Source organism: Eulemur rufifrons, chromosome 12, assembly GCF_041146395.1.
Source record: "Eulemur rufifrons isolate Redbay chromosome 12, OSU_ERuf_1, whole genome shotgun sequence".
Lineage (NCBI taxonomy): Eukaryota > Metazoa > Chordata > Mammalia > Primates > Lemuridae > Eulemur > Eulemur rufifrons.
In genome coordinates, this window is record NC_090994.1 from 16797056 (window position 1) to 16823457 (window position 26402).

At 42.6% G+C, this 26402-nt stretch overlaps 1 protein-coding gene and 1 pseudogene across 1 annotated transcript in view; one reads left to right on the plus strand and one right to left on the minus strand.

The window, feature by feature from the left end:
• Nucleotides 1-26402, minus strand: part of GSR (glutathione-disulfide reductase) — a 45675-nt gene that overhangs the window by 13652 nt on the left and 5621 nt on the right. Inside the window, exons 2-6 of the mRNA XM_069485232.1 lie at nucleotides 15677-15703; nucleotides 11286-11374; nucleotides 9896-9965; nucleotides 7227-7374; nucleotides 4426-4480 (exon numbers count right to left, since the gene is read on the minus strand). Of these exons, the coding sequence (XP_069341333.1) occupies nucleotides 4426-4480; nucleotides 7227-7374; nucleotides 9896-9965; nucleotides 11286-11374; nucleotides 15677-15703 (389 nt within the window). The remainder of the gene's footprint in view (nucleotides 1-4425; nucleotides 4481-7226; nucleotides 7375-9895; nucleotides 9966-11285; nucleotides 11375-15676; nucleotides 15704-26402) is intronic.
• Nucleotides 8738-8897, plus strand: LOC138393838 (U4 spliceosomal RNA; annotated as a pseudogene).

Here is a 26402-nt window from a genome sequence, read left to right on the forward strand (position 1 = left end):
CTGGGAGGCCGAGGTGGGCGGATCGTTTGAGCTCAGGAGTTCGAGACCAGCCTGAGCAAGATCGAGACCCCATCTCTACTAAAAATAGAAAGAAATTATATAGACAGCTAAATATATATATAGAAAAAATTAGCCGGGCATGGTGGCACATGCCTGTAGTCCCAGCTACTCGGGAGGCTGAGGCAGAAGGATTGCTTGAGCCCAGGAGTTTGAGGTTGCTGTGAGCTAGGCTGACGCCACGGCACTCACTCTAGCCCAGGCAACAGAGCGAGACTCTGTCTCAAAAAAAAAAAAAAAATGGGGGTAATATTAACACTTATCTCATAGGGTGGTTGTGAAGATGAAGCACATAGAATTTTATATGGAGCATAGTAAGTACTTGAAAAATTGCTTTTGTTATTTGATACTGTCTGATACTTATGAATTTTTTATCAAATAATTGCTACATCAGTTTTTGTGTACAACATTAAGTTAGCTGTTTGATAGGAAACCGTCTGAATCTAAGTTTGAGTCCTAGATCTGCAAATTATAGGTTAGGCAATGCTGGCAAGATACCATCAAGGGGGTCCTGACCAAGGCCATGAACCTGAAACCTGCCATATCTATATCATTACAAAAATCAAGTGTGATTCTATTTACTGAATGACTGAATATAAGCTATAAAATCTTATACAGCTCTGAGTGCTTCCTATCTATTCACTTAAGCAATTTATCTTCAAAATAGTTAAGACCTCAATGATTCTGCAGCTGATGTTCCATAATCATGTGCCAGAAAAACACGTTAAAACAAGTAAACATCAGAATACTCGTAATTATTTTTAAGTACATGAGGGCTCATTTTCCTTACTTGTCAGTGACCAATTTCATCGTAAAGCATAATTAAGTGTAGCTGGATTTCTTCATAGGTCTCCCCCATCTTCTGACCTCCACATTTTTTTCTTCCATTGTTGACGCATACAGCCTCCAGGAATAAGTTGTCTAATGTTCCCTCTCTGCTCCTGTGGCTTCATCAATCGCTTCTCTCCTGTACCTGCCTAATTTTTCTGTTCTTCATTCCCTTTTCTGATTTGTTCCACATCAGAGTAAACGTAGTGATACTGTACACAGAGCATAATGATTATTGGTCTTCCAATTTAGCCCCAAGACACCAACAGCAGTGGATCGACTTAGAGAAAATTTAGGTGTAAGAAAATCTAGGCCGGGCGCGGTGGCTCACGCCTGTAATCCTAGCACTCTGGGAGGCCGAGGCGGGTGGATCGCTCGAGGTCAGGAGTTCGAGACCAGCCTGAGCAAGAGCGAGACCCCGTCTCTACTAAAAATAGAAAGAAATTATATGGACAACTAAAATATATATATACAAAAAATTAGCCGGGCATGGTGGGGCATGCCTGTAGTCCCAGCTACTCGGGAGGCTGAGGCAGTAGGATCGCTTAAGCCCAGGAGTTTGAGGTTGCTGTGAGCTAGACTGACGCCACGGCACTCACTCTAGCCCGGGCAACAAGGCGAGACTCTGTCAAAAAAAAAAAAAAGAAAATCTAACAGTCACACTAAAAACTGCAGCAGGCTGCGTTTGGTGGAGACTTGTCTTCAGCTTCTTTCACAGATTTTGAAACTAAAATCCTATCATGTCTTGAGTGCTTTGGACTCCACATAGTCTTAGGAAATGTGGTTTGAACATAGATGATCATTCTTCCCTTTACCTTCCTCCTTGAATCTGGACTCTGCCGTTTACTGGCTATGTGAACTTGGGCATGGTAGCTGACTTCTTTGTGCTTCATTGTCCTCATCTGAAGTGGCTCAGGAGAATTGCCTCCCAGGATAGGGAACACCTTAAGGTGGCTCTGACACACTGCTATCAGCAAGCCATTTTTAATGTGTAGGATAGATGTGCAGTCAAACTAAACTCACCGAATAAATTTTGCTCTCAACAAGAATCGTGAGCACTAGATACATGCTCGGATGAAGGTGTGAATGAGTGGTGGAGAAGTTCTAATCTGGGCCCTAGAACAGTAATGTTTACTTCCACACTGCAGCCTGGAGAGTAGGTGCCCTCAGCTGGGGCTATTCCATCTGGGGCTGGAGTCCTCTACAGCCTCCAACATGGTGCTCTTATAGTGCTTGGGTAAGAAGCAATCAGAGAAGAGCAGAGGACCCCCTTTCTCTAATACCTTCCCCAAGCCAGGTCTCCAGCCTTCATAGATGGGCTGGATGAAGGATAATGAACCAAATTGCTTCAACTCAGAAGTGAGGACCCTCTTATCCTATGACACACCTTACCAAAACACAAATCTCTATGTAGTTCAAAATCTTCTTCCATCTCTACCTTCCTCTTTCCTATTATATGTTGACCTCTTTTCCTCTGGTCTTCCCTCCTTCTTTTCTTCTTTCCTCTATCTTCTCTTTCTTCCCCAAACATCTATTATTTCAGCCCTACTTTGTGCCAAGCATTGCTCTAGACGGGATGGATGATGGTCCCTGCCCTTGAGGAACTTCTGAGGGCGGAATCTGCTACAGTCTATTGAGGAAGACGTCCACCGTCAGTTCTTGCAGGGTAGAGAGCTCAGAAAATGCTGCAGCTTCCTGAACGAGTAGCTTTTGCCAGGGCTGAGGGTCGCTGCCTGAGCAAAGAAGACGGCAAGAAACAGGCACGAAGCAACTTGGCTTCTTCAGAGAACTGCTAGGGGCTCAGTGTTTTCCTCTCAGCTCCCAGAGGGACCTTAATCCTGCCACTTTGCTCTAAAGCATCCACTGGAAACAATCTTCTATTCAGTGGAATCCCCAAAGCATTTCTCTTTCTCTCACCGTGGCCACAGGACTACTTGTACCACGGCGTTCCGTGGGGTTCACACTTGAGCCTCAACCGTGAGCCCTCTGAGAGCAGATCTTGAATCACTGCATTTTGCCTGCATTATTTACTTATTTACTTGCCTGATTATTTACTTATTCACCAACATTCCAACAATGATAAAGGAGACTTAAAGAGAAAAAGAGAAGAAAAATCACCTATCGATTGTGAATTCATTTTTCTTGTGTTCCCAGAGCCTTTCGTTTACAACATGCACAAATGGAGATAAACTATCAAATGAACAGATATCTGTGGGGAAAGGTCTCCGAGGGTGAGTCTAGACTGAATTCTAGCATCTAAACATGACAAGTCTTGATCGTATTTCTGGACATATCCTCACATGTGTTGTATCTTTCAATCATAAAATCAAACAATACGAGGTGGGTCATTTAACCCTAAAATCACACAATACAGGGTGGATCACGAGGAAAGGAAGGCCGTCCTCTAACACACTCCCATGCCCTGAGAGCAAGTCTAAAAGAACTGTATGCTTTTCTCGAAACTCCTCAAAGCCAGAAGACGGCCTGGCCTCAGTATCTGCACGGGACGTGGCCTGTGTGGCTGTGGCACTGCAGAGCAGCCCTCTTGTCCCTTGTCCACTGTCAAGGGGAACCAAGGGAAAGGTACAAGCATGGATTATTAGTCACCTTCCCTGAAAGCCTTATGAAAGCACAGGATCAGGACCTCACACTGGATTGGCGACAGCTGGCGAGGCGGCAGCAGAGTTGAGCAACGCGGCCTCTGGAGGGAGCGCTAGTCAGGAGAGAAAGGCCAGTCTCTGAGCCCTCAGGGTCCTTCCTCGCGTTCCCAAGTGTCGTCTCGTTTCACGAGTGAAGTGAGGATCCCGCTAACCTACAAAGCCTGCAATGTGCACACCTTCGAATTAGAGAACCCATCTTCCTCATTATCTTTTCCCTCTCTGTGACCCTAAATCCACATCAGACGTTTACTAAGGTTATTCAGACAAATACGTATCAAGAACAATGTCAAAAAATTTATTTTTGAGGCTGGGCATGTGGCTCGTTCCTATAATCCTAGCACTTTGGGAGGCTGAGGCAGGAGGATCGCTTGAGCCCAGGAGTTGGAGGCTGCAGTGAGCTATGATGACGCCACTGCACTCCAGCCTGGGCAACAGAGTAAGACCCTGTTTCTAAAACAAAATGAAAGAAAATGTATTTTTGTGAGCCTGACAGAACCTTCATTTACGGAGACCCCTCTGCACTAGCTGCTTTGAAAACCAGAATCAGCTACTTTAGACGCTGTCAATTCATGCTGTATCAAGTTGAAAAAAGAAGACAGCTTTAAGACTTTACTATTTAGTCTTCAAATTACCCTGTATTTGACTTTGATTCTAAAAATTTTGCAATGGTCTCTGGCCACAAGTATGAAAACGTTGCGTGATCTACCGAGGGGTACTAGGGAATGAGATTCCCAAGGTCATACAAAGAGAAGAGGTGGGAAAACAGAATTCAGGAAATGCCTACGTTTGCAGTGCTTGGGAGGGGGAGGAAGAAGAAATGTTACCGGAGAGAGGGAGACAGGATGAATCACCGAGGTGAGGTGAGGTGAGGTCAGCTTACCCAGGCAATTCTTCCAGTTGAAAAAATCCATCACTGGTTATTCCAAGGCTGGCACCTACGTAGAAAAACGCAACTGCGATCACACACAGCATTGCTCTTTCTCTTGTAAAACAGTCACAACATTTCATACAAGAACCAAACACCTTCTTAGCCAACATTCTCTCTGTTTTGACAAGTTTTGTTAAAGTCTCCACTTGGGAAGCTGCCAACCAAGTCTTCCCTGACTGAGTCAACATTTTTATTTTCTCTCTAGATATTGAAGCTGTGATGGCTAAATCACTTTTAAATTTCTCTGAAGACCTAAGATGCTCTCGGCTCTCAGGAACATGCCCTTTGCGGGCTCTGCCGCACCCTCACACCCCAAGTGTAGGCAGGAATCCCTGGGCTCAGCCCTGAACCTCTCTCCGCTCGTTCCTTCAGAGGTTCCAACCTCCCTGGGGAGGACTCCCAAATGCAGGGCTCCGGTTCCATGTTTCTAACTAACTCACTGTCCAATTCTCGGTCTATTTAGAACTGAACCTTAACTTTATCTCCCAAACCACATCTCTCTCTCTTAAGTTAACCACTTCCGTTAAAGGAGCCACCTTCCCTCAATAATCCAGACAAAGTCTTACGTTGCCAAGCTGTGATTCCTTCCCTTAGCAGCTCCTACCCCTGTATCCCATCAGTCACTATATTGCATTTTGCCAAATCCTGATTTCAGGTGTTGAATATTTTTTTAAAAATGTGTCTCGGAATCAAGGAAACACAGTAACTGATTCTTCCTTCTCTGTGTCTTTTATGCCTGTTCTTGCCTCTCGTCCCTGACCTTATAGTGGAGGCTCAGTAACTGCAGATCTGAACGGAGATTTTTCTATCACGTGTCAGATGCAAACGCCAACTGGAAACTCCACCACCGTCTCCTGCACAGACAACCGCACCGGCTTTCTAACCGGTCTCCATCCTCTGTGCTCTCCCCCGTTGCAGTCACTGTCAGATGAGTTTCTAAAATTACCACGTAGATCTTGTCACTCCTCTGTTTATATGCTAATAATTATTTGTCACAGTTGCTGTGAATTTAGAGATTCCTTAATTTGGCTTGAGGAGTTTCCACAATTTGGCCCTGACCCAATTCCAGTCTCAGCTCCGAGTACTCAGCTCAGAATTTTAGTGCCAGAAAAATTGGTTGCATTGGCTGAATGTCTTTCAAAGACATCTTCAATACCCACTGGTCTATTTAAATTGAGCACATAATGCTCAATTTGTGAGCATTTTTCCTAGGAAGTCTTTCTGGGTCATGCCTGTTCCACCTCTGAAATCTCAACCCTCACTGTCTGGCAATGACCTTGGAACACTGACATTTTATTTTTTCCATTTGTTTTTATTATATATTCTTTAAATTAACAAATGTATATGTTAAAAATTTCAAAATGTACAACACAGTATGTAGTGAAATATGTAGTGAAATAAACAGACTGAAAAGTAGGTTTCTTTTCGACCCTACAGCTCTCATCCTGTCCTTGGATGGGGTCACCATGACAGAGTTCCTGAGTATCCTTCTAGAGACATTCACATATGTATGGTCTCCCTGCCTTTTTAAAAAGACGTAAATTATAGCATACTAGACACACCATTCTAGTCTTTTTTTTTTTTCACTTAATAAACTTTGAATCATTCCTATAAAGGATGCTTATGTCCAATATTCCCCCTTTTTTACTTTTTTGAGACAGGGTCCCCCCTCTGCTGCTTAGGCTAGAGTGCAGTGGTGTCATCATAGCTCATTGTAACCTCAAACTTCTGGGCTCAAATGACCTCCTGGCTTAGCCTCCCACGTAGCTAGGACTTACAGATACGCGCCACAATGCTCAGCTGATTTTTCTATTTTTTTCTTGTAGTGATGAGGTCTCACTATGTTGCTCAGGCTGGTCTCAAATTCCTGGCCTCAAGTGATCCTCCTACCTCAGCCTCCCAAAGTGCAAGGATTACAGGCATGAGGCACCACGCCAGGCCCCAACTACATTTTAAGTTACTCGAGAACAGTTGTCTTTGTATCTTTTATAGCAGCTATTCTTTACCTTTGGGGGTCATGGCACTTTTTAATAGCTGGTGAAAATTATGAATCCTATTTCCAGAGAGGAAAAAAATTGCATACATGCATACACACTCAAAATTTCCCATATAAATTCAGGCTGATCATGGGTCTTATGAAACCAATCCATGGAGAATACAAAAGATGTATAAACTATGTTCACCATGCACAAAGTCCTTACGAATCCAGTTGGGGAGAAAGACATGGACAAGGTATGCTCATGATTCATCCCTGGGGCTTAGCTCCTGTGTGTATAAAGTGCAAAGGCAGATACAACCACCTCTGAGATTCCTTAGTGCTTTAATCTTCCATACTTCTCCATTCAAGAGAGAAAAGTATGCACATAAAGGTTTACTTAGCTAGTTAAGCTACATCCTTATGAGATTTTTCTCCGGTAAACAAAACAGTAAATATATGTGTCTTGGAAATCACCCATCAGATAAAGAAGCTAGAAACAATCTATGCCACGGGAGCAAAGAATGAGGCTCTCTCCGATTTTTCTCCAATGCCTGTGCTGTGTCTGAGACCGGAGCCAAATCAAATCTCTTTCCTCGCCCCGTTGCTAGCTACCACTTAGCCAGTTACAGGTGGGCTCTGCAGAGACCTTCTCTAACAGCCTTTTTCAAGAGAGAGAACCAGCAAAGGCAGATCCCACGGCATAGCTTGTCAGGGCGAAAGCAACGGTACATTCATCCCTCCCAACCGTTGCGAGTATTTGCCTTGGAAGACTCACCAGGGATCTGGCTCTCGTGGGGGATGGAGGGCACACCACCCGTGGCGATCAGGATGTGAGGCACGGTGTATTTTTTCCCACTGACCTCTACCGTGGGCTTGGGATCACTCGTGAATGCTGCGTGGCCGTGGATGAAGTCTATGTTGGACTAGAGAAGGAGTTGTGGCATTAGCCTCTTCTTAAGATAAAACAAAAACACCCGTCATAACTTATCAGCTCTTTCATTTCTCTACTGAAATGGTTTGCTGATGCCAACACAATTCTCTGTTGATTGAGTTTCTGCAGAACTCCTGACTCATAACTGATACTTGGGTGAGGGGGTTGCCATTCGAGGCCTGAAGTGTACAATAAGAAGAAACAAAGGTGCTATCTTGGGTCAAAACCCAGCAACCAAAAAATGTATGCAAGTCACCCCCACAAGAAAAAAGATGACATCTTCGACCCCAGGCGTTGAGGGAGAAAGCTTTCCCCACTTGCAATGAAAACACATCAGAGAATGATGTGCTTGGAGGAGGGGCAGAAGCCTGAGAAAAACAAACGGATTAAGGTGAAAAGAGTTGAGGCAAAAGAGAAATACTCTGGCCAAGGGAGGAAAATGCAATGGTTGTTTGTGTTTTCTTAAACAAAAGGGAAGAATATCACAAAATTACATGACAATGAAGTTCTATGCTAGATGTGTCGGGAACTCAGACTTTGGTTTGCTCTTACTAGAATCTTCTGCACCGGGACCTTCATTTGGGGGCTGTTGGCAAAGCTTCTGCCAGCCCTGATGCATGTCCTGGCACGCAAATGGGGGCGACTTAGGAGGACAATGGAACTGAGGAAGCATGATTACCAAATGGAATGTTTTAACATTTTGGAACATGCTTGGTTCTGCATTGAGTTATCTCCTCCTTTCCAACCACCCCTCCAGGCCTGTCCCTGCAGGTGCCCGGCCGGCTTAAGCTGCATCAAGATCAAAGACAAGCCACCAGCTTCCTTTCAGAACAACCTTCCCTCAGAGGCAATGATTTCCTGTGCAGCGCTAGATAAAAAGGGGTGTGGGTCGAGGGTCGATAGTACAGATAGCAGTCTAGGGGAGGAAGCGCTGAGATTTCGATTTGCATTTTCTAGGATATTAGACAGAAAGTTTCCTCCTTTATACAGAATTTCTGTATCAACTATAACTAATTCCTTCTCCATGTGGTCACTGTAAGCTATACTACACATCAAGATTTGTAAGTATTAAAAAATGCTGATTCCTCAGTAATTCTCCTATCTTTTTTGCAAAAGTATTTTAGCTAGCTCCATTGAAAAAATTTGGTGTGGGTATTTTAGCATATAGCCAGTGGTATCCCTATACGCTGCGATTTTAAGGTCTGACAGCCTTTAAAAATCTCTTGTAGTCAGTGCATAGGGACCGTAGGCCCTTAAATATATTTTCTCCCTGAATTGGGGATTAAAGTAAAACAAGATTATCCTCCAAAAATAAATCCAACAAATGGTAAGAATCAACATAAAAGTATATGAGAAGCTTTGTGCAGTGGCAGTATTGTAGCCAATGAGGTTTATCCAAGGTGCAATTATTGCTAATTAAAAAAAAAAGTATATGAGGCTAGTCATCTGTAGAATTGGTTTATAAATATGCTAATGAGATTATAGTGGACCAATATCATCAAGAATCTATTGATCTAGGCCGGGCGCGGTGGCTCACGCCTGTAATCCTAGCACTCTGGGAGGCCGAGGTGGGCGGATCATTTGAGCTCAGGAGTTCGAGACCAGCCTGAGCAAGAGCGAGACCCCATCTCTACTAAAAATAGAAAGAAATTATATGGACAGCTAAAAATATATATAGAAAAAATTAGCCGGGCATGGTGGTGCATGCCTGTAGTCCCAGCTACTCGGGAGGCTGAGACAGGAGGATCGCTTGAGCTCAGGAGTTTGAGGTTGCTGTGAGCTAGGCTGACGCCACGGCACTCACTCTAGCCTGGGCAACAGAGTGAGACTCTGTCTCAAAAAAAAAAAAAAAATCTATTGATCTAACTATAACCTAAGAAATCTTAGAAACTGCAAAGTGACACAGCAAAGGCAAAGGAAGGGTGGTGGGAATATGCTGTCAAGAAAAAGAGAATTAAATGATGCATAATTTATCCGTGTCACTTGCGTGGTCCCAGGTGGACGAGGTCTGATATCTAACCACTAAGGCGGAAAAAGCCTCAGGTTAGCAGAGGACAACATCCGTTTGCTGGAGGCAAACACATTTTGCCAAGTTTTCCTCATTCTTCGCTCATAAAAACAACCTTTGGAACCACAATTTGGTCTCCTGAGTAGACCCAGCCACCAAGGGTGAGGCTGTTCTGGGCAAATGAATACCGGTAGGTTTTCAGCCAGATAGTGTTCCTGATTTTAATTAAAAAACTAGCATTCTGAGGCATAAATCAGTCCCTCATGTGCGTGATTTCTGAATCTAATCTAAGTGGCAGGCCAGACCCACTCAAGAAGCAGCCATCAGGGGAGGCCTGGTCCACCTCTGAATGGGTCAGAGGCTTCTGCTCTGACAGGTTAACTTCAAAATCGTTAATCACAAACGAAATAATAGAAACAACAAGACCTCTAGCGAAAGGTTACAAGTCTAGGGTACTCCAGCAGAGAGCAGCTCCTTCTCAAAGTTCAAAACCCTGCCCACTCACCTTGGTTAGATTGTTCTGATATATGGTGTTCAGGCGGCTCACATAGGCATCCCTCTTTTCCTTAATGACACTGCAATGAAACCTGAGTCAGTTCTCAGAAACAGGATTTTCCTCTTTTAGTTAGTAACGAGGACGTCTGTCCCTGAACACCCCTGAGCAGAGAATCACAGACTATCAACAAGAACAGCAGTGAATGAATATCTCCGAAAACAGCCATCCCTCACCCCGTCCATCTGCCTCCCTACATGCAGAATCCTTACTCCACTCAGCGGGGGATGCTTGGGCGGCTTCCTCTCGGTGCACAGAAGACAAGGACAGATGCTTCTGCATGGCGCCTAGGATGTGGTGGCCACTTAATAAAAGTGTGTTCGATAAGTGAATTTGCTACAGTTTTTTGAAAATTTGATGGCTTCAAAAGATTTATGGCAGTTCCGTAAAAAGGTAAACACATTGGGATTGCCAGATGACCCAGCAATTCCCCTTCTAGGTAGAAACCCCCCAAAATTGGAAGCAGAGTTTTTTTTTTTTGACAGAGTCTTGCTCTGTCACCTGGGCTAGAGTGCAGTGGCATCATCATAGCTCACTGTAACCTCAAACTCCTGGGCTGAAGCGACCCTCCTGCCTCAACTTCCCGAGTAACTGGGACTACAGGCACGCACCACTATGCCCAGCTAATTTTTTAAATTTTTAGTAGAGATGGAGTCTTGCTCTTGCTCATGCTGGTCTTGAACCCCTGAGCTCAAAGGATCCTCCTGCCTTGGCTTCCCAGAGTGCTAGGATTACAGGTGTGAGCCACATCGCCAGGCCCAGAAGCAGGGAATTAAACAGATACTTGTATACCAATGTTCACAGCAGCATTACTCACAATAACCAAAAGGTGGAAACCCAAAAGTTCACTAATGAATGAACGGATAAAGAAAATGTGGTATATCCATGCAATGGAATATTATTCTGCCTTAAAAAGGAATGAAGTTATACATGCTGCAAAATGGATGAACCTTGAAAACTTTATGCTAAGTGAAATAAACCAGACACAAAGGAACAAATATTGTATAATTCCACTTATATGAAGTACCTAGAACTGGCAAATTCATAGAGACAGAAAGTAGAATAGAGGTACCCAGGGGCTGGAGGGAGGCAGGAATGAAGAGTTATTATTCATTGGGTAGAGTATCTGTTTGGAATTTCTAGAAATGGATAGTGGTGATGATTGCACAACAGTGTGAATGTACTTAATGCCACTCAACTGTATACTTCAAAACAGTAAAAATGGTAAATTTTCTGTTACGTATAGTAATCCCCCACCTGCCCCTGCAAAAGTTTATGGCTCTTAGTTATGAAAGAAAAATATTTACGTTTGTAATTGAACCCTCTGAGCATGAACACTTACCGCCAGTTGAATTTCCCCTCACAACTTTGAAAACCGTAATCAACGTGATCGTGCATGAATTCAGAGTGGACAGCTGTGTTCCACATCACCTGTGGGAAAAAAGACCCAAAACAGTCGTACATAAGTCCGGAGGGAAGACAGGAATCATGAATGAATGGTAACTCGGTAATAGCAGATAAAAATACTGACCATTAAATTTAAAAAAACTAAACATTTTAAAGGAGAAGGTTCACAACTCCGACCAGATGGATTTTATAGTGAGGCTTCTGAACGTTGGGGGATATTACTTCTACTGTTAAATTACCTAGTTTATAAACACTATAAAAACAGGATATTATGGACCTCATAGTCCTTCCTTTAAAACATATTATTGCTCACATTATCTTTTTAAGTTTCTTTAAGACCTGCCCTTTTGGATTCAGTTTCAGGAAATGAAATTGCGTACATAACTTTACGGGAAAGGGATTTAGAAAAAAGCTATTATATAAAGTTGAAGACTGGCTGGGCGTGGTGGTTCACACCTATAATCCCAGCTCTTGGGGAGGTGGAGGTGGGAGGATTGCTTGAGGACAGTTGAAGACCAGCCTGAGCAACACGGCAAGACCCTGTCTCTACCAAAAATTGAAAAATTAGCCAGGCGTGCTGTCGAGCACCTGTGGCCCTTCCTACTTGGGAGGCTGAGGCAGGAAGATCGCTTCTAGCCTGGGTGACAGAGTGAGACCCTGTCTCAAAAAAAAAAGTCCAAGACTGAAATTTTTAAGAGAATGAATTCCTATTATATATTCAGTAACTACAAACATGCCCTTATCAGGGTGTATGTAACTATACAACTGGAATTCAAACGTTCAACACATCTCTTATAGAATGCAGCTGTAGGGACCAAGGCCTTGGACCCCTCTAAAGGTTCACTGAAAAATCACTGCCATGAGGCAGATTAACTGGAGAAAAGGCACACAAGTTTATCTAAGGTGCTTACACATACTTGTAAGAAATATCTAGAATTGGCAAATTCACTGAGACAGAAAGTAGAATAGAGGTTCCCAGGGGCTGGGAGGAGAGAGCAATGAAGGGTTATTGTTTAGTGGGTAGAGTTCAGAATGAAGATCCAAAGATACAGGGAAAATTGTCCATTTTTATGTTTAGGTTCAACAACGTATGGACAGCTGTGTAGAAATATGATTGGACAAAAGGGTATGATCTGATGCTAATAGACTGAGTGGGGGAAACCCAGCAAGACCAGTCTGTCTAGATTATCCGTGGCCTTTCTGAGCAGCAACCTTCCTTCCGGGTGTGGGGCAGGACCCTCTCTGGAATGGGGGGGGTCTCATGACCTGCAAACAAGTAGGTCAGATAATTTCCTTATGGCCTGTTTTTACGTGGAATAATTTTAGGTTTTTTGTTGGTTTTGTTTTTTATCCATTTAATACTTTCAAAAATTTTAGGTTTTATGGCTGGCTTTTGGGAAAAGGGTTCTGTGGCTTTTATGACCCACCTTGGGGAAGAGGGATTCTAGTTTCGATGGCCAGCTTCAGGGAAGAACGGGACTGAGAGGCGGGAAGGTTAGAGATAAACTTGTGCTTCTGAGGCCTTCGCTCTGGGGTGCTGTTTTCTGAGCTCCAGCACAGCCTACAATCTGTAGAGGTCTTGTATGCTAACTGATCATCACGATAATGGAGTTCACATTGGCATCGAGAACTCTAGATGACAAACTACCATCTTCCTTTGTCGGATAAGCTTTAGACTCCATTTTTCTTTCTTTCTTTCTTTTTTTTTTTCTTCTTTCTTATTTCTTTTTTCATGACACTTCCTTGTCTGAATCCATTTTTCCTTAGATGCCTTCTTTGTACCTGTCTCCCTTTATGCCTAAAGATGAATATATTGATGACTCTGCTAGATGTTTTTAAATCAAGGTGAAATTCATGTAACATAGGATTAACCATTTTATCTGCTTGCTCTTTATCTTAATGCATATGAAAGATTTACCAGCACCACAAATAAATCGTGTTATGTTAATCAGTATCACTTTACCTCATATCTCCACGAGGTTAACATATTTATTTATTTCCAATTTGCACTATGTGTAATGCTATGGCATTAAACAACTGCACTGGGCGCTCAGGCCCAGAGCTCGTCAGGGTGGCAGGCACCAAGCACACCCGTCCTTCTGGTTCTTTCTCTCTTGCTACCTCGCTCTACCACTCGGGCAGGGGAGTTACTCTGGGCTTCAGTCTGTTCTACAAAATAAGAGGCAATTACCAACTTGCCCTCAAGAGTGCAAAGCACTTTGAAATCAGTATAGCCCTATAAAAATATAAGATAAATGCCTACCACATGTGATCAGAAGGAGTAGGTAAAACAATATATGAGACAAAATATTTCAGATTCAGTTTTCTATGCAGTATTAGCTCGGTGGTATTTTTTGTTAATAAGGTAGCACCAATCAACACTGACTTTACTATCATAATTGGTTTAGGCTACATAAAACCACCCTACAGTTAATTTACATAACTCACATAGCCATAATTGCATGACTCCAAGTAGAACAGATTCCAAAAAGTAGAACTAAAAGGAAAGAAAATAATTGAGGGAAAATATCCCAAAGGAAAAAAGAAATCTTCCTAAAACAGAAAGAAAAAAAAAAAAATCTACCTGTACTACGGAACAGATTTCAGAAAACCTTTCTGGAATTACACTCAGGCATGCGTCACTAATGAGACTAGGATGTTTGTTTATATAATACCGAAAAGATAACAATGTAAAATGTAATGTCAGTAACAAAAGGTTGTAAGCTTGAGATCATAATATGTTTTGAAAGTACATTCAAATGAGGATTAAAATTATTTGCAACTATAAGCAAGAGTCAACTCTGGAAAGAGGAGCTGCTGTTTTTTCCTCTTTGTCGGGGGTAAAGAATGGGTTCAAAGTGAACTGCACCACAGATATTAAGACCAAAAAAAAATCACTAATGTGGAAAAGAGAATCCACAAGGCTACAGAACTTAATGGGAATACTTAAGACAATTCCATTCCCTCATTCGGCTGGGTCTCCCCATTGAGAAAAAACTCTCCTGTGATGTAGATGACCAGTCTTAATCAGTAGGCCCAGATATAATCTCACTCACTCTAAACCAATAGATCAATGCATCATTTTATAACATCATTCCCTTGTGATGTCAGGTAATCAATTCACTAGCCTGTCTGATCACTCCTGAAGTGACCCAATAAACTTCAATTTCTGGAATAGCAAAGGTGTGACTACTATCCACAAAGGTATCCATCTACCGTACCAAGAAATGTCATTCAAATAACTTGAGAAATACAACCGTAGAGACACCCAAAATCACATGATACACGATTTTACAATGATTAATTTATAGTGAAGTATACTTCTGTGTTTAAAACCAAAAACTGCCACCAACAAAATAAAATAAAGCCCGAACAATCACCTTGACACATCTTTCCAGGAGAAAAAGCAATGCTAGTCTCCCTGGGAAAAGCTGGTTTAGACGTGCCTTGGAGCAGGGGAAAGACCAGATGGCTTGAGGCAAACATCCTACACTCAGCAAAGTCACCCCAGGGTGCCGGGACTTGGCCAGGGCCATGTGAGGGGGAGGAAACTCCGTCTGTGCCATCATCCACTTAACGTCTTGGTCACATCAGCATTTGGGCTGACATTGTGGAGAAATGCTTTTATTTCCTGGCTGGATCTCGCTAGTGAGAAAAAGTTATCCTGTGTAGATGGAGGGTGCTTTTCTTTCATGTCGTGACTACAGATATTTTTTGTCGGTCTTTGTTCCTGCTAGGCCATCAGAAGTTTGGGGCCACTGTGTTCCATTCCCGGTTACCTCCCCGCTGGGCGTACCCCGGGAACGCTGTCACTCTGAGAACTTCCCACGTGGTGAAGGTTCAGGATGAATTTCTTTTGCATGTGTGATGCAGTTAGTGTCCAGCAGCTAATATTTCTGTGGCTATCTCCCCTCCTTCATTTCTTCCTAGCTGAAAATGACACTCACTTGCCCAGTCTCCTGCAGGGGGTAGCTTAAGCCTGACCAGGTGAGAACATCCTGCCTGGTGCTCCTGGAGCCACCAGAGGCCACGAGGATACTGATTATACACCCACGATGACAGGAAAGGAGGGAGAAGCCAGGATCCTTCAAGATATCCTCAAGTGCTAAGCCCATCTCACCAACTCCCTGTCTCCAGGCTCCTTGATAAGTGATATTAAAAAATATAAACAAAAAGCATCCTATTGCTTAAGCCACTTTTAGTGGGGTTCTCAGTTCGTTTTTACAGAAAGAATTTTAACTGATATGTTTGGAGACATTCTTATTCTGATCATGATTTATCAAATAGAAAAAGGATTGTGAAGGGAAAGAGAAATAAAAATCCTACCTTTTTGGGTACACATCCAACATTCACCTAGAAAAGAAAAAGGACATATTTTAAGGATATTGAACTCAAACCATCAAACGAACCTGCAAGAAACAATACCCTAAGCATCAAGCAAGGAGACGTCCTTGAGTTCTAAGTCACAATGAACTATTAATAAATTCTATAGTTACTTCCTTTTTTCTATTATAGAACTGGAAAAGATGAGAACATTATTTTCCTTATGTGATGAAATCCGGAATTTTACTCAGCAGCATGTTCTCAAAAAAAGCAGAGAGAGAGAAAAAGCGCAATCAGACCATTTGAGCAGCTGTTTTAGGAGATTTCTGGGAAATTTACTGTGGGGTAGGTAGATAAACACTCAGATGGCCACCGAACAAAACCTCTGTGGAAAGCCACATTATTCTTCAGGGCCAAAGGACGATGGATGAACCAAGCATTGAGATTCGTCCACGCCATTAAGTCTCACAGAATTGCTAGAGATAGACCACAAATTTGACTCTTAGCCTTCTAGCAGCCAATACGCAAAAGAAAACACAAATAGTTATAAGATTTCATCAAGCAAAAAGTAACCAGATATTTAACAAAACAACTAATCATACTGGTAAGGCTAACTCCTCCCAACGGTCCTTATAAACAAGCTTTGGTGTGTATCTTTGCACATTTCGTTTTTGTGCACATCTGTTAATTTCCTTTTGATCATTTTCCTAAAACTTCCTTTTAAAAAAAGCTGGATTAAGTAGGACTCTAATTTACAAGGTCTGGAGGGTAAAAAATGTGGACTTGATTGAATGAATAAGCCATTCAGGGTACCCTAGCTGAGGAGCTGCTTAGAGAAGGAAAACTAGATCAATCTCCCTTTTTTGCAAGACAAGTTATAGACTGTGAGCTCTCTAGACCTGCCAGTGAATGTGTATTTCAGTTGCCCTTTAACCTTGGAAATACTGACTGGAAGGCACTGGTGATGTGCCTTGGCCAAGACAATGAAGTCAGGATACTTAATTGTGCATCTTTTTTATTTTTTTTTCCTTCCTTATTGCTAAAAACTGTTCATGGATCAATTAACTGTGTATCTTAAAAAAAAAAATCAATATGCTCACTTGGAGGGGAGGGGGCGGGGCAAAAAATGTTCACTCACGTCTACTGACACAGAGTAAAGATTGAACATTTAGAAACTGGTACATCTTTATCAAAAGCATAAAAATATAAGATATATGGCATGGGACTTGGGATGTTGATTAACCATTAGGAAACAAACTTGAGAAAACCTAAATACATATCGGAGCTCACAAAAATGGCTTTGATTTATGACTATTTCTAAGCATTCAGCCTAAAAGTAACCTAAGATATAGAAAACCTGAATGCACAGAGAAGATCATGTTATGTATAAACACATATATGACTATAGTTATTTTCATTATGCTATTAGTATATAAAAAAATACTCAAGAAGTCAAAGTGAAAAAGCAAGACTAAATAGAAAATTACATTTAAAAACAGAAAAGGTAAAAGATACCTAAGCAATAAAATATTTTTCATCTGTAAGACTGGCAAAAATTTAAAAGATTGATTATAACCAGTGTTAGCAAACACTTCCCCTTGGGCCCAGCAATTCTACTTTTAGGAATGTAACCTAGAGAAATAAGGTGTTTTTTGTTTTCTAGTGGAGGAGAAATAGTTTCATGTTACACTCATGTGCCCAAAGATGCATGTATAGAGATATTACCTGAAGCACAATCATAAAGAATAACTGAAAACAAGTTAACCATCCAATGGCAGGGAAATTATCAGTTATTTACTTATTTGGGATTGTTTTTCCTGAAAAGAGAGGGGTCATTAGGACACTGATGACTTGCAAAAATTAAATAAAAGAAAAAGAAACAAGAGTTTGGTCATATACTGCCTAGTTTTGGACTTGAGTTTTTTTCAATGAGATTATGCTACAATAAGAATTCTAAAGGCAAGAGAAGCAAGAACTCATGGGATTGAGAGAAGGGTACAGAAGTTAAGCCTAATAAATTCAAGGATTCAACCCCTACAGCAGCATTACAAGCACACTATCGAGAAAGCACTTTACACCAAAGTTAGCCATATACTTGGCACCAGTGTGAAAGTCGGGCCATCTTGGCCCTTAGAAGAAGCATATTCCAAAATCTTTTTTTCAATTGCCTTAAATAACTTTAGAATAATCTATGGCTTTCTACCTAGTCTGCCCTCGAATCTGGCCAGCTGGGATATGCTATTTCTCAACCCCCAAGTAACCTGAGAAAGTAACGGGTATAGATGGAACGAGTCATTTGTAAGGAAGGAGGATGACAGGAGTTTCTTAATGGTAAGAGCAGAGGAAGGTGGCAGAAACCCGGAGGGAAGAACAATCCTAGCGCCTTAGTGGGGGGCGATCGTATTATCAAACCTGCCTTTTCCAGCTCCTTTGGCAGGCAGTGTGCTTCCCGGTACCTTCAATCCACACCTTGATATCTTGCAGTCTGCAGTTTACACTCACTAAGAGGCTGCAGCTAGGACAGACTCCCACACCAATCTCCCCCAACACAGAGGTGATTTCAGCATGCTGGATAAATTCACTCTGCTGGTCCTCCAGCCACCTTCTCTGGCTTTCCGGGAAACTTTAAAACCAATTCAGGGTGTCACAAGACACTAAATGTTCTGAACCACTCTCACACCTCATCAATTTACTTCTCATGTACATTCGAAGCTATTCTAAAGTTATTTAAGGCAATTAAAAAAAAAGTTTGGAATATGCTTCTTCTAAGGACCAAGATGGCCTGACTTTCACACTTTCATTCATTCAGAAGTATCAATTAAGCACCCACTTGTGCCAGGCATTATGCAAGGGAAAGCACTAAATGGATCCAGTCCCTGCTGTCTTGGAGCCCACAGGCCTAGCCAGAGAGAGGCTCTCAGCCCATCCCTGAGCAGCGGGTCAGAAAGCAGAGGAAGACGGTAGTGGAAAATTGTGACCGTGTCGGGCCAGAGAGCCTGCACTCCAGCACAGCACACTTTGGGGCCTAGAGCTCTGGAAGACAGAATGCCTACGACCCTGAAATACTACTGTCCAATTTTGGCGGCTCCTGGAGATAGGCCTCTGGGGGTGTCCACTGGTTTTAGAGACCTGTTTACGCTCCAGCACAACACGACGTCAGGGCCTCTGACTTGGAAGGGACGCACATGCAAAGCTGGGGAAGCCAGGGGTGAAGAGCTGGTCCAGTCCTGCTCACCCCCACCCGCCCTTCAACAACGTGTGCATCAGGCTGTCAGAACCTCAAGTCAGACAGACAGACAGACAGACAGACAGGGAGTTTGACTCTCAGCTCTCCCACTTCGTGGCTGTAGCTGGTAAGTTTCCAAATCTCTCTGAGCTCAGTGTCTCATTTCAAAAAATGGGAATCAGAGTACTTCCATTATAGAGGTTTTTGAAAAGGTTAGAGATAATGTATGTAAGTAACTATGTCTAGGTTATCATAGATCTTATGGTGACACTGACAGCTCTGAATTACTCCTGCAGTCTGCTGGCTCCTGTGTGCACTCAAGGCATATGGAAAATGGGGGACACTCTCCCCAGGGGGCTCCCTATCTGGAACAGATCAACTGATCGCAAAGAAAGTTTGCCTCCCAGGCTGGGGCATGAGTGCGACGAGCTCTCAGCGCTCTGACTGCCCAGAGGTGCACACAGGTGATAAGACCCTAAGCCTACCACACTTTCCACCTGGCAGATTCCTTTGAAGCACCTTGGTTCTCCAGGTCAGCCTTAACCAATAATAAGCCATAGGAAGTGACAAGTTTCTCATGTGCTCTTCAGTAAAGTCATCGTCAGGGGACTCTTGTAACTTGGCTTCCCTTTCCAAACTGACAATACATCTCAGAGAGCTTCCTGGTCCAGCCAGTCTTGATGTTCAGAATCTTTCTGTTCAGCGGACCTGCCAGCACTGTCAACAGTGAGGACAGGGACCCCTCTATGCAGAGAGTCTGGTGACACAGGTTGCAAAAGTCAGAAGCTTCACCACTTTGCCCAGGGCTTGCCCCCTTACCTTCAATTCTGCCTAGACAGGTAAAAACCTCACACTGCCCATGCTGGCGGTAAAATGAGACCTTGGTTAATGTGCCGCTGTACCTGCCAAGAATGTCACCTGTGCTTAATCATAAACCTCCTTCCCCTGATTCCCCACTCCCATCCCTCACCACAGAGTTGCCTACAGTTTCCTCCCTCTGTCTTCCTTCTTTGCAGCCTATAACCTAGTGCAAGACCAGGAGGACAAAGAAGCACTTAGAAAACAGACCGGTCATCATTTGCAAAACATAACACAATCGAGTCATCAACTCATTCTATCAGCAACTACAGAGTGTGTATCTACTCTGTACAAGACACTGTTCTAGGGGGCTTGGAACATATTGGTGACCAAAACAGAACAGATCCCTGTCTTTGTAACATTTCATCAGCTTTATACCAACAGTGGCCAAACAGGATGCTGTCCGGACACACTTAGCCCCGTCCCTGGCACATATTAAGTGTTCAACATCTGTGTCTCCACCCTTCAAAGCCCTTTTCATTTCAGTTAGTCAGTCCAGGGAGGTATTAAGCTTGGGAAAGAAAGAAAAAAAAAAGAAATTCTGTTAAAGCAGAATCTAAAGCAGGGCTGGGGAATCTGTGGCCTTAAGTGTGGCTTTTTGACTGAATCCAAATTTTATAGAACAAATCCTTTTATTAATACATGTTTGTTCATCTTTCATATTTTTATTTTATTTTTAAAATGAACGTATTAAAAATACTAAAGACGAAAATAAGTTGAACGAAATAGTCCTCCCAGACTGACCGGCACAATAGAACATCAGTAAGCCGAAGGGCTAAGGTGACGGCTGTTATACTCATGATTTAGTTCTAACTTCCCCCACCTGGCTGGTGCCCACCAGCCTGCAGGAGACTGGTTGGCGAGAGCTTATGGGGGTCGAGTACACCAGTCTGTTATCAGCTTTTGACAATGGTGCACTGAGTTTCTGTTTGAAATGGAATTTGTGAATAGTTGCACAGCTCAACAGTATTTTTAAATTCTGTCTGCATAACAGTCCCTCATGTCAAAGAAGACCAAGAGAACACTGAAAGGAAGAAAACAGATTTTTTAATGAGGACTGGGAATTGTACTATTATCTTGTTTATGTTAAAGATGAGACGATTTGCTTGCTTTGTAATACTGCAATAGCAACATTAAAGAAATTCAGTGTTCATCAGCATTATAACACTCATAAGGACCACAAATATTTTAAATTAAAGAGAGAGGCACAAAAGGTTGTATTGCATAATTTAAAAGATGAAAAGCCTGCTGGGCATGGTGGCTCACACCTGTGATCCTTAGCACTCTGGGAGGCCTAGGCAGGAGGATCCCTTTGAGGCCAGGAGTTCAAGACCAGCCTGAGCGACAGTGAGATTCCATCTCTACCAAAAATAGAAAAATTAGCCGGGCATCACAGCCCGTGCCTGTAGTCCTAGCTACTTGGGAGGCTGAGGCAAGAGGATTGCTTGAGCCCACGAGTCTGAGGTTGCAGTGAGCTATGACGATGCCACTGCACTCTACCGGAGGTGACAGAAAGAGACTCTTGTCTCAAAAAAGAAAAAAAAAAGCAAAATCAAAGACAATTCTTTCAAGCAGCAATAAGATCTGGAAATAATGCCACTGAAGCAACTTATAAAGTAGCTTATTTACTCAGGAAAAAAGAGAAGCCATTCAGTGATGTAGAAATTGTGAAAGAATGCATTGTCAAAGTTGTAGAATGCTTAGACCCCAATAACGTTTCAAAGTACAAACAATTTCCTCTTTCAAGAAGAACCATGACTGGTCAGCAGCATAAATCAGCCTTCAATTTAACAGAACAACTTCATACAATACTTCAAAAGGAAAATATATATTATTCAATCGCTTTGAATGAATCAACTGATACTACTGACTTGGTGCAGGTTTTACACTTCATTTGGGTCATAATAGAAGATTTTCTTTGCTACCAAGAGTTACTCGCTTTGGGCACTCTTGCAAACAAAACACAGGAATAGATATCTTCAATAACTTTCAAGATAAATGTCGTGAAGTTGGACTGAATTTGGTAAATTTACTGAGTATATGTATATACAGTGCACCCTCCATGACAGGAAAACAAGAAGGGTTTTATTGCACAGATTCAAAAAGCATTAAATCCAGATGCTCTCATTTCTTTCCATTATACCTTGCATCAGCAAAATCTCTGTGCTAAAGCTACTATTTTAAGTGACACTTTGCAACAATTTCTAAGTATTGTTAACTATGGATTTGACTCTCATTCTAAAGTGCATTGGCTATTGCAGGGACTGGTATCTCTGTGAGAACAGTTAAGTTTTATGAAGAACAGAATCAGCAATGTGAATTATTACAAGAAGATTTCTATAGGAATGCAGCATTTCTGTGTGATATCATGTCAAACCAAGATGACTTGAATATTTCTTTGCAAGGTAAAGCCAAGTCTGTATATGATATGTGACAAAAAAAAATCCAAGCATTTCAAAAATAGCTATCTTTTTTCAAAACAGTTCTTCCGAAGGAAATTTTGGATAAACATTTTCCCCAGTTAGCAAAAGTCATTGATGAACAGGATGAGATATGCAAATCATGTGAATAATATGCAGCTGTTACAGACCTGTTAATTGGAGAATATAAGGACAGGTTCGCTGACTTTGAGAATCATGACATCACACTCAAAGTAACATTTTAGCCTCACCTAGTTGATATCACCAAGGCACCTAAAGAACTATAGATGGGGCCCCAGCGTGGTGGCTCACACCTGTAATCCCAGCGCTCTGGGAGACCGAGGTGGGAGGATCGCTTGAGCTCAGGAGTTGGAGAGCAGCCTGAGCAAGAGTGAGACCCCATCTCTACTAAAAATAGAAAAAATTAGCTGGGCAATGAAAATAGAAACAAAAAATTAGCCAGGTGTGGTGGCTGATTTCTAAAGCAAGAAAATGAACTGATACATTTGCAAGAGGTATTAACAAAGGTTGGAATTAAAATCGTTTTTGCTCAATACTCAGCTAAGCAGAACATTAGATTAACCTGAACCTCCCCATCTCAGGAATCATCAAACTTAAAAGGACTGTTACTCTGGGGCATTGAGGGGGACCCAGAAAGAGTTCAGTGAGATAAAACTTCTGGAATGGCAGTTCTCTCTACCTGATGCTCACTGCAGCGTGATCTGGCCACTATCTCCTGCCCCACGCCCGGAAAAGAACAGGAGCTGGGAACCCACATCCTATGTAATCTCTAATGTTGCAACTCTCAGTAAATAAATGGTTATTAATTGTGACTAACTGGAATGTGACTAACTTACAAATGCCAAAGGTTATAAGTATTTCCATGTCATTCCTTCAATTTCACCCTGTAAGAAAACATTCTGTCACCACTTTTCAAAGTATGTTTTGCAAGAAAACAGGAACTCTGAGGGATTCAGAGGCAGTCTTTCTTTTCTTCGCCCTGCGGGCTTAGTGGGTGGGTTTTGAGGCAGATGGTAAAGCAGTTTATACTAAGACTGGAGCAAAAAATTCAACACCAAGAAAGTAATTAAAAGCCAAATTTCAGCAACAGCATTTGCCTGCTTCAACTAACCCCACACTTTCTGAGCAGTCCTTTATTTGGCACTTTATGAATATAGGTGGGCCCTATTTTATGAAGACCTAAACCCAGGAAACACAGTAATTTTTGGTGTTTGAGGGATACCTGTCAATATTGAAGGAAGTAATGACACAGTTCCTTTCAACTGACCTCTTTTTTGTAAATTACATTTAGAAATACCATGTTCAGCCTTACTGGGAGACAGACACCATAATATAAAAGTGCACCGTGTCACTTTCAAGTTAGGTTATGATTTACGTGTGGCTGAGTAATTGTTTTCAGCCTAGACGATCAATGATCTACTGCAATGGTCCCCAACCTTTTTGGCCCCAGGGGTCGGTTTCATGGAAGACACTTTTTCCACTGACGGGGGTTGGGGGTGTGGGGTGGCTGTGGGTGGAGCTCAGGCAGTGATGCCAGCAATGACAGTGGCTAGGGGCAGGCAGGGGGGTTGGGGACCCTACTGAGCTGCCTGTTTCTCCTGTTTTTCTTTCAAAACTGCAGCCTCTCCAGTTGGTGCTATGTGACTTAGTGATCAAGGCTTTTGTCACATGATCAATCCTTACTACCCAACTGTCACTGGTGAGAACTACGTGCCAAAACCACAGGAACCTGGTTACTCTTTATCACAGAATCAGTACACTCAGCAAGAACACGTGAGCTCCCACAGGCCCTGGAGCAAGGGGAGCGGCAAGTAAGGGAGAACTTCTCAAGCTGGCTCTACCCACGTAGGTAGCACTGAACCGAAAGACTAAGCTCCCAGAAGGTTCTAATTCACTTTGGTTTTAGACCACCTTTGCAATTCTCCTTGGTCTACATGTGATCATGAAAGAAGCAATATATTTAACTTTTTGCAGACTTTAAAAACTGAATTCAAGGTGGGAGGGGGGAGGAGGGGATGGGTATATTCACACCTAATGGGTGCAGTGTGCACCATTTGGGGGATGGACATGCTTGAAGCTCTGACTCAGTTGGGGCAAAGGTGATATACATAGCCTTTGTACCCCCGTAATATGCCGAAATAAAAAAAAAACAAAACCACACCTGACTTCAAGCTGGGCACATCTGTGGTCCCGGCTACTCAGGAAGCTAAGGCCGGAGGATCACTTGAGCCTGGGAATTCGAGGCTGGCCTGGGGAACACAGTGAGATCCTGTCTCTCAAAAAATTAAAAACTTGAAAGTTTTTTTAAAAACTGAATCCAAAGATCATCTCGTATATTTTTTTCTGCTCTCAGAAATGACTTAATTGCAGTGGGCAGCAAGGGAATTCCAGGGAATAAGAGAAGATTTCTTTCAGTTTCTCATTTTTAAAGTCTAATCCAATATACTACAATTACAATTTTTTTGATACAGAAAAATAAAGGCGAATTTAAGTGTGGAATCATACCGTTAGATCTGCACACAGTTCTGTGGTTCATCTACTATGCTTTAGTGGTTGTTCTGGCCTCTGTTGCTTCTTGTACTTTGAACACAATATGGCGCAAGGTCATCTCATACCTCAGCTTCTTACCCTTTTTCCTCAAATGTCTTGAAGTAACAAATTCTATCAAAGAAAAATGAACTCTCAGGTACACCAAGTAACTTAGCTCAAGCTGCTCCAACAAAATACCATCGATCGTTTGGCTTTAGGAAACCATAGACATTTACTTCGCATAGTTCCAGAAGCTGGGAAGTCCAAGGTCAAAGTGCTGGCAGATTCGCTTCCTGGTGAGAGCACTTTTCCTGGCTTTCAGACAGATATCTTCTCTTCTTTCTGTCTTCACATGGCAGAGAGAAAGAGAATTCTGGTATCTTTTCCTCTTGTGTTAAGGGCATCTATCATGGCACCCCGCTCTCATGACCTCATCTAAACTTAACTACCTGCGCAAACCTCCCCTCCAAATACCATCACGCTGAGGGTTAAGGCTTCAGCATATGAATTTGGGGGGTGGGGATGGGGGAGGCGGAAACATTCAGTCCATAGCACCAGCACATGTCACTCCTAGGGAGGGGGCTACTCCATCATCTCACAGGATGGGGGAAAGCCTCCTGGTAGAGGAAGACTGAGGAGGAGTCAGAAAACCAAGGTAAGTCACACCATACAGACACCTTCGGAAGCCGTCCTCGGCTGGTTACAGCAGAAGCAGGAAATTATGAAACTAGAAAATGTAAGGACTCTAGGACCAAACTCATTGTCATGTGAGCCCCACAATTATTCAGGGTTCACTGGATTCCCTCTGATGCTTCCACTGGGTGAAAGTCTTCACCCAGTCCCTGCCCCCACAAAACCCCTGGCAATGTGTCTGGCTCGTGTTCCAGAATCACGATGGAACTTTTAAAAAACACGCCAGGGGCCGGGCGCGGTGGCTCACGCCTGTAATCCTAGCACTCTGGGAGGCCGAGGCGGGTGGATCGCTGGAGGTCAGGAGTTCGAGACCAGCCTGAGCAAAAGCGAGACCCCGTCTCTACTAAAAAAAATAGAAAGAAATTATATGGACAACTAAAAATATATATAGAAAAAATGAGCCGGGCATGGTGGCGCATGCCTGTAGTCCCAGCTACTCGGGAGGCTGAGACAGGAGGATCGCTTGAGCTCAGGAGTTTGAGGTTGCTGTGAGCTAGACTGACGCCACGGCACTCACTCTAGCCCGGGCAACAGAGCGAGACTCTGTCTCAAAAAAAAAAAAAAAAAAAAAAAAACACGCCAGGGTCTGGTGCAGGAGGCTGGTCCAAAACAACAACCTCCCATAAACTTTGTTGAACAGCTGACTAAATGAATGAACACAAAACAATGAAAGACACAACAATCCCACCCCCTGTAAATACCCACTGCTAGAGGAGGACTCTTACTTGAACCTTTGGTGTGAGTTCATCCACCAAACTTTAAAAATTTGCCAAGCTTTAGAATTAATGTTTAGAATTAATTAAATAAAATTAATTTTATTTAGCAAAGAATTAGTTGGAGAGTCAATCTTAAAGAAACTTCTATTTGGCCTCCCCAAGGGACCGTCTCCCAATAGCATCGCTAATCATAAAACCACTTTTGTTGTGTCATTCTCCTGCTCAAAACCCTGCACATTTCACTGTGCTTCCAGAAACTCCACATT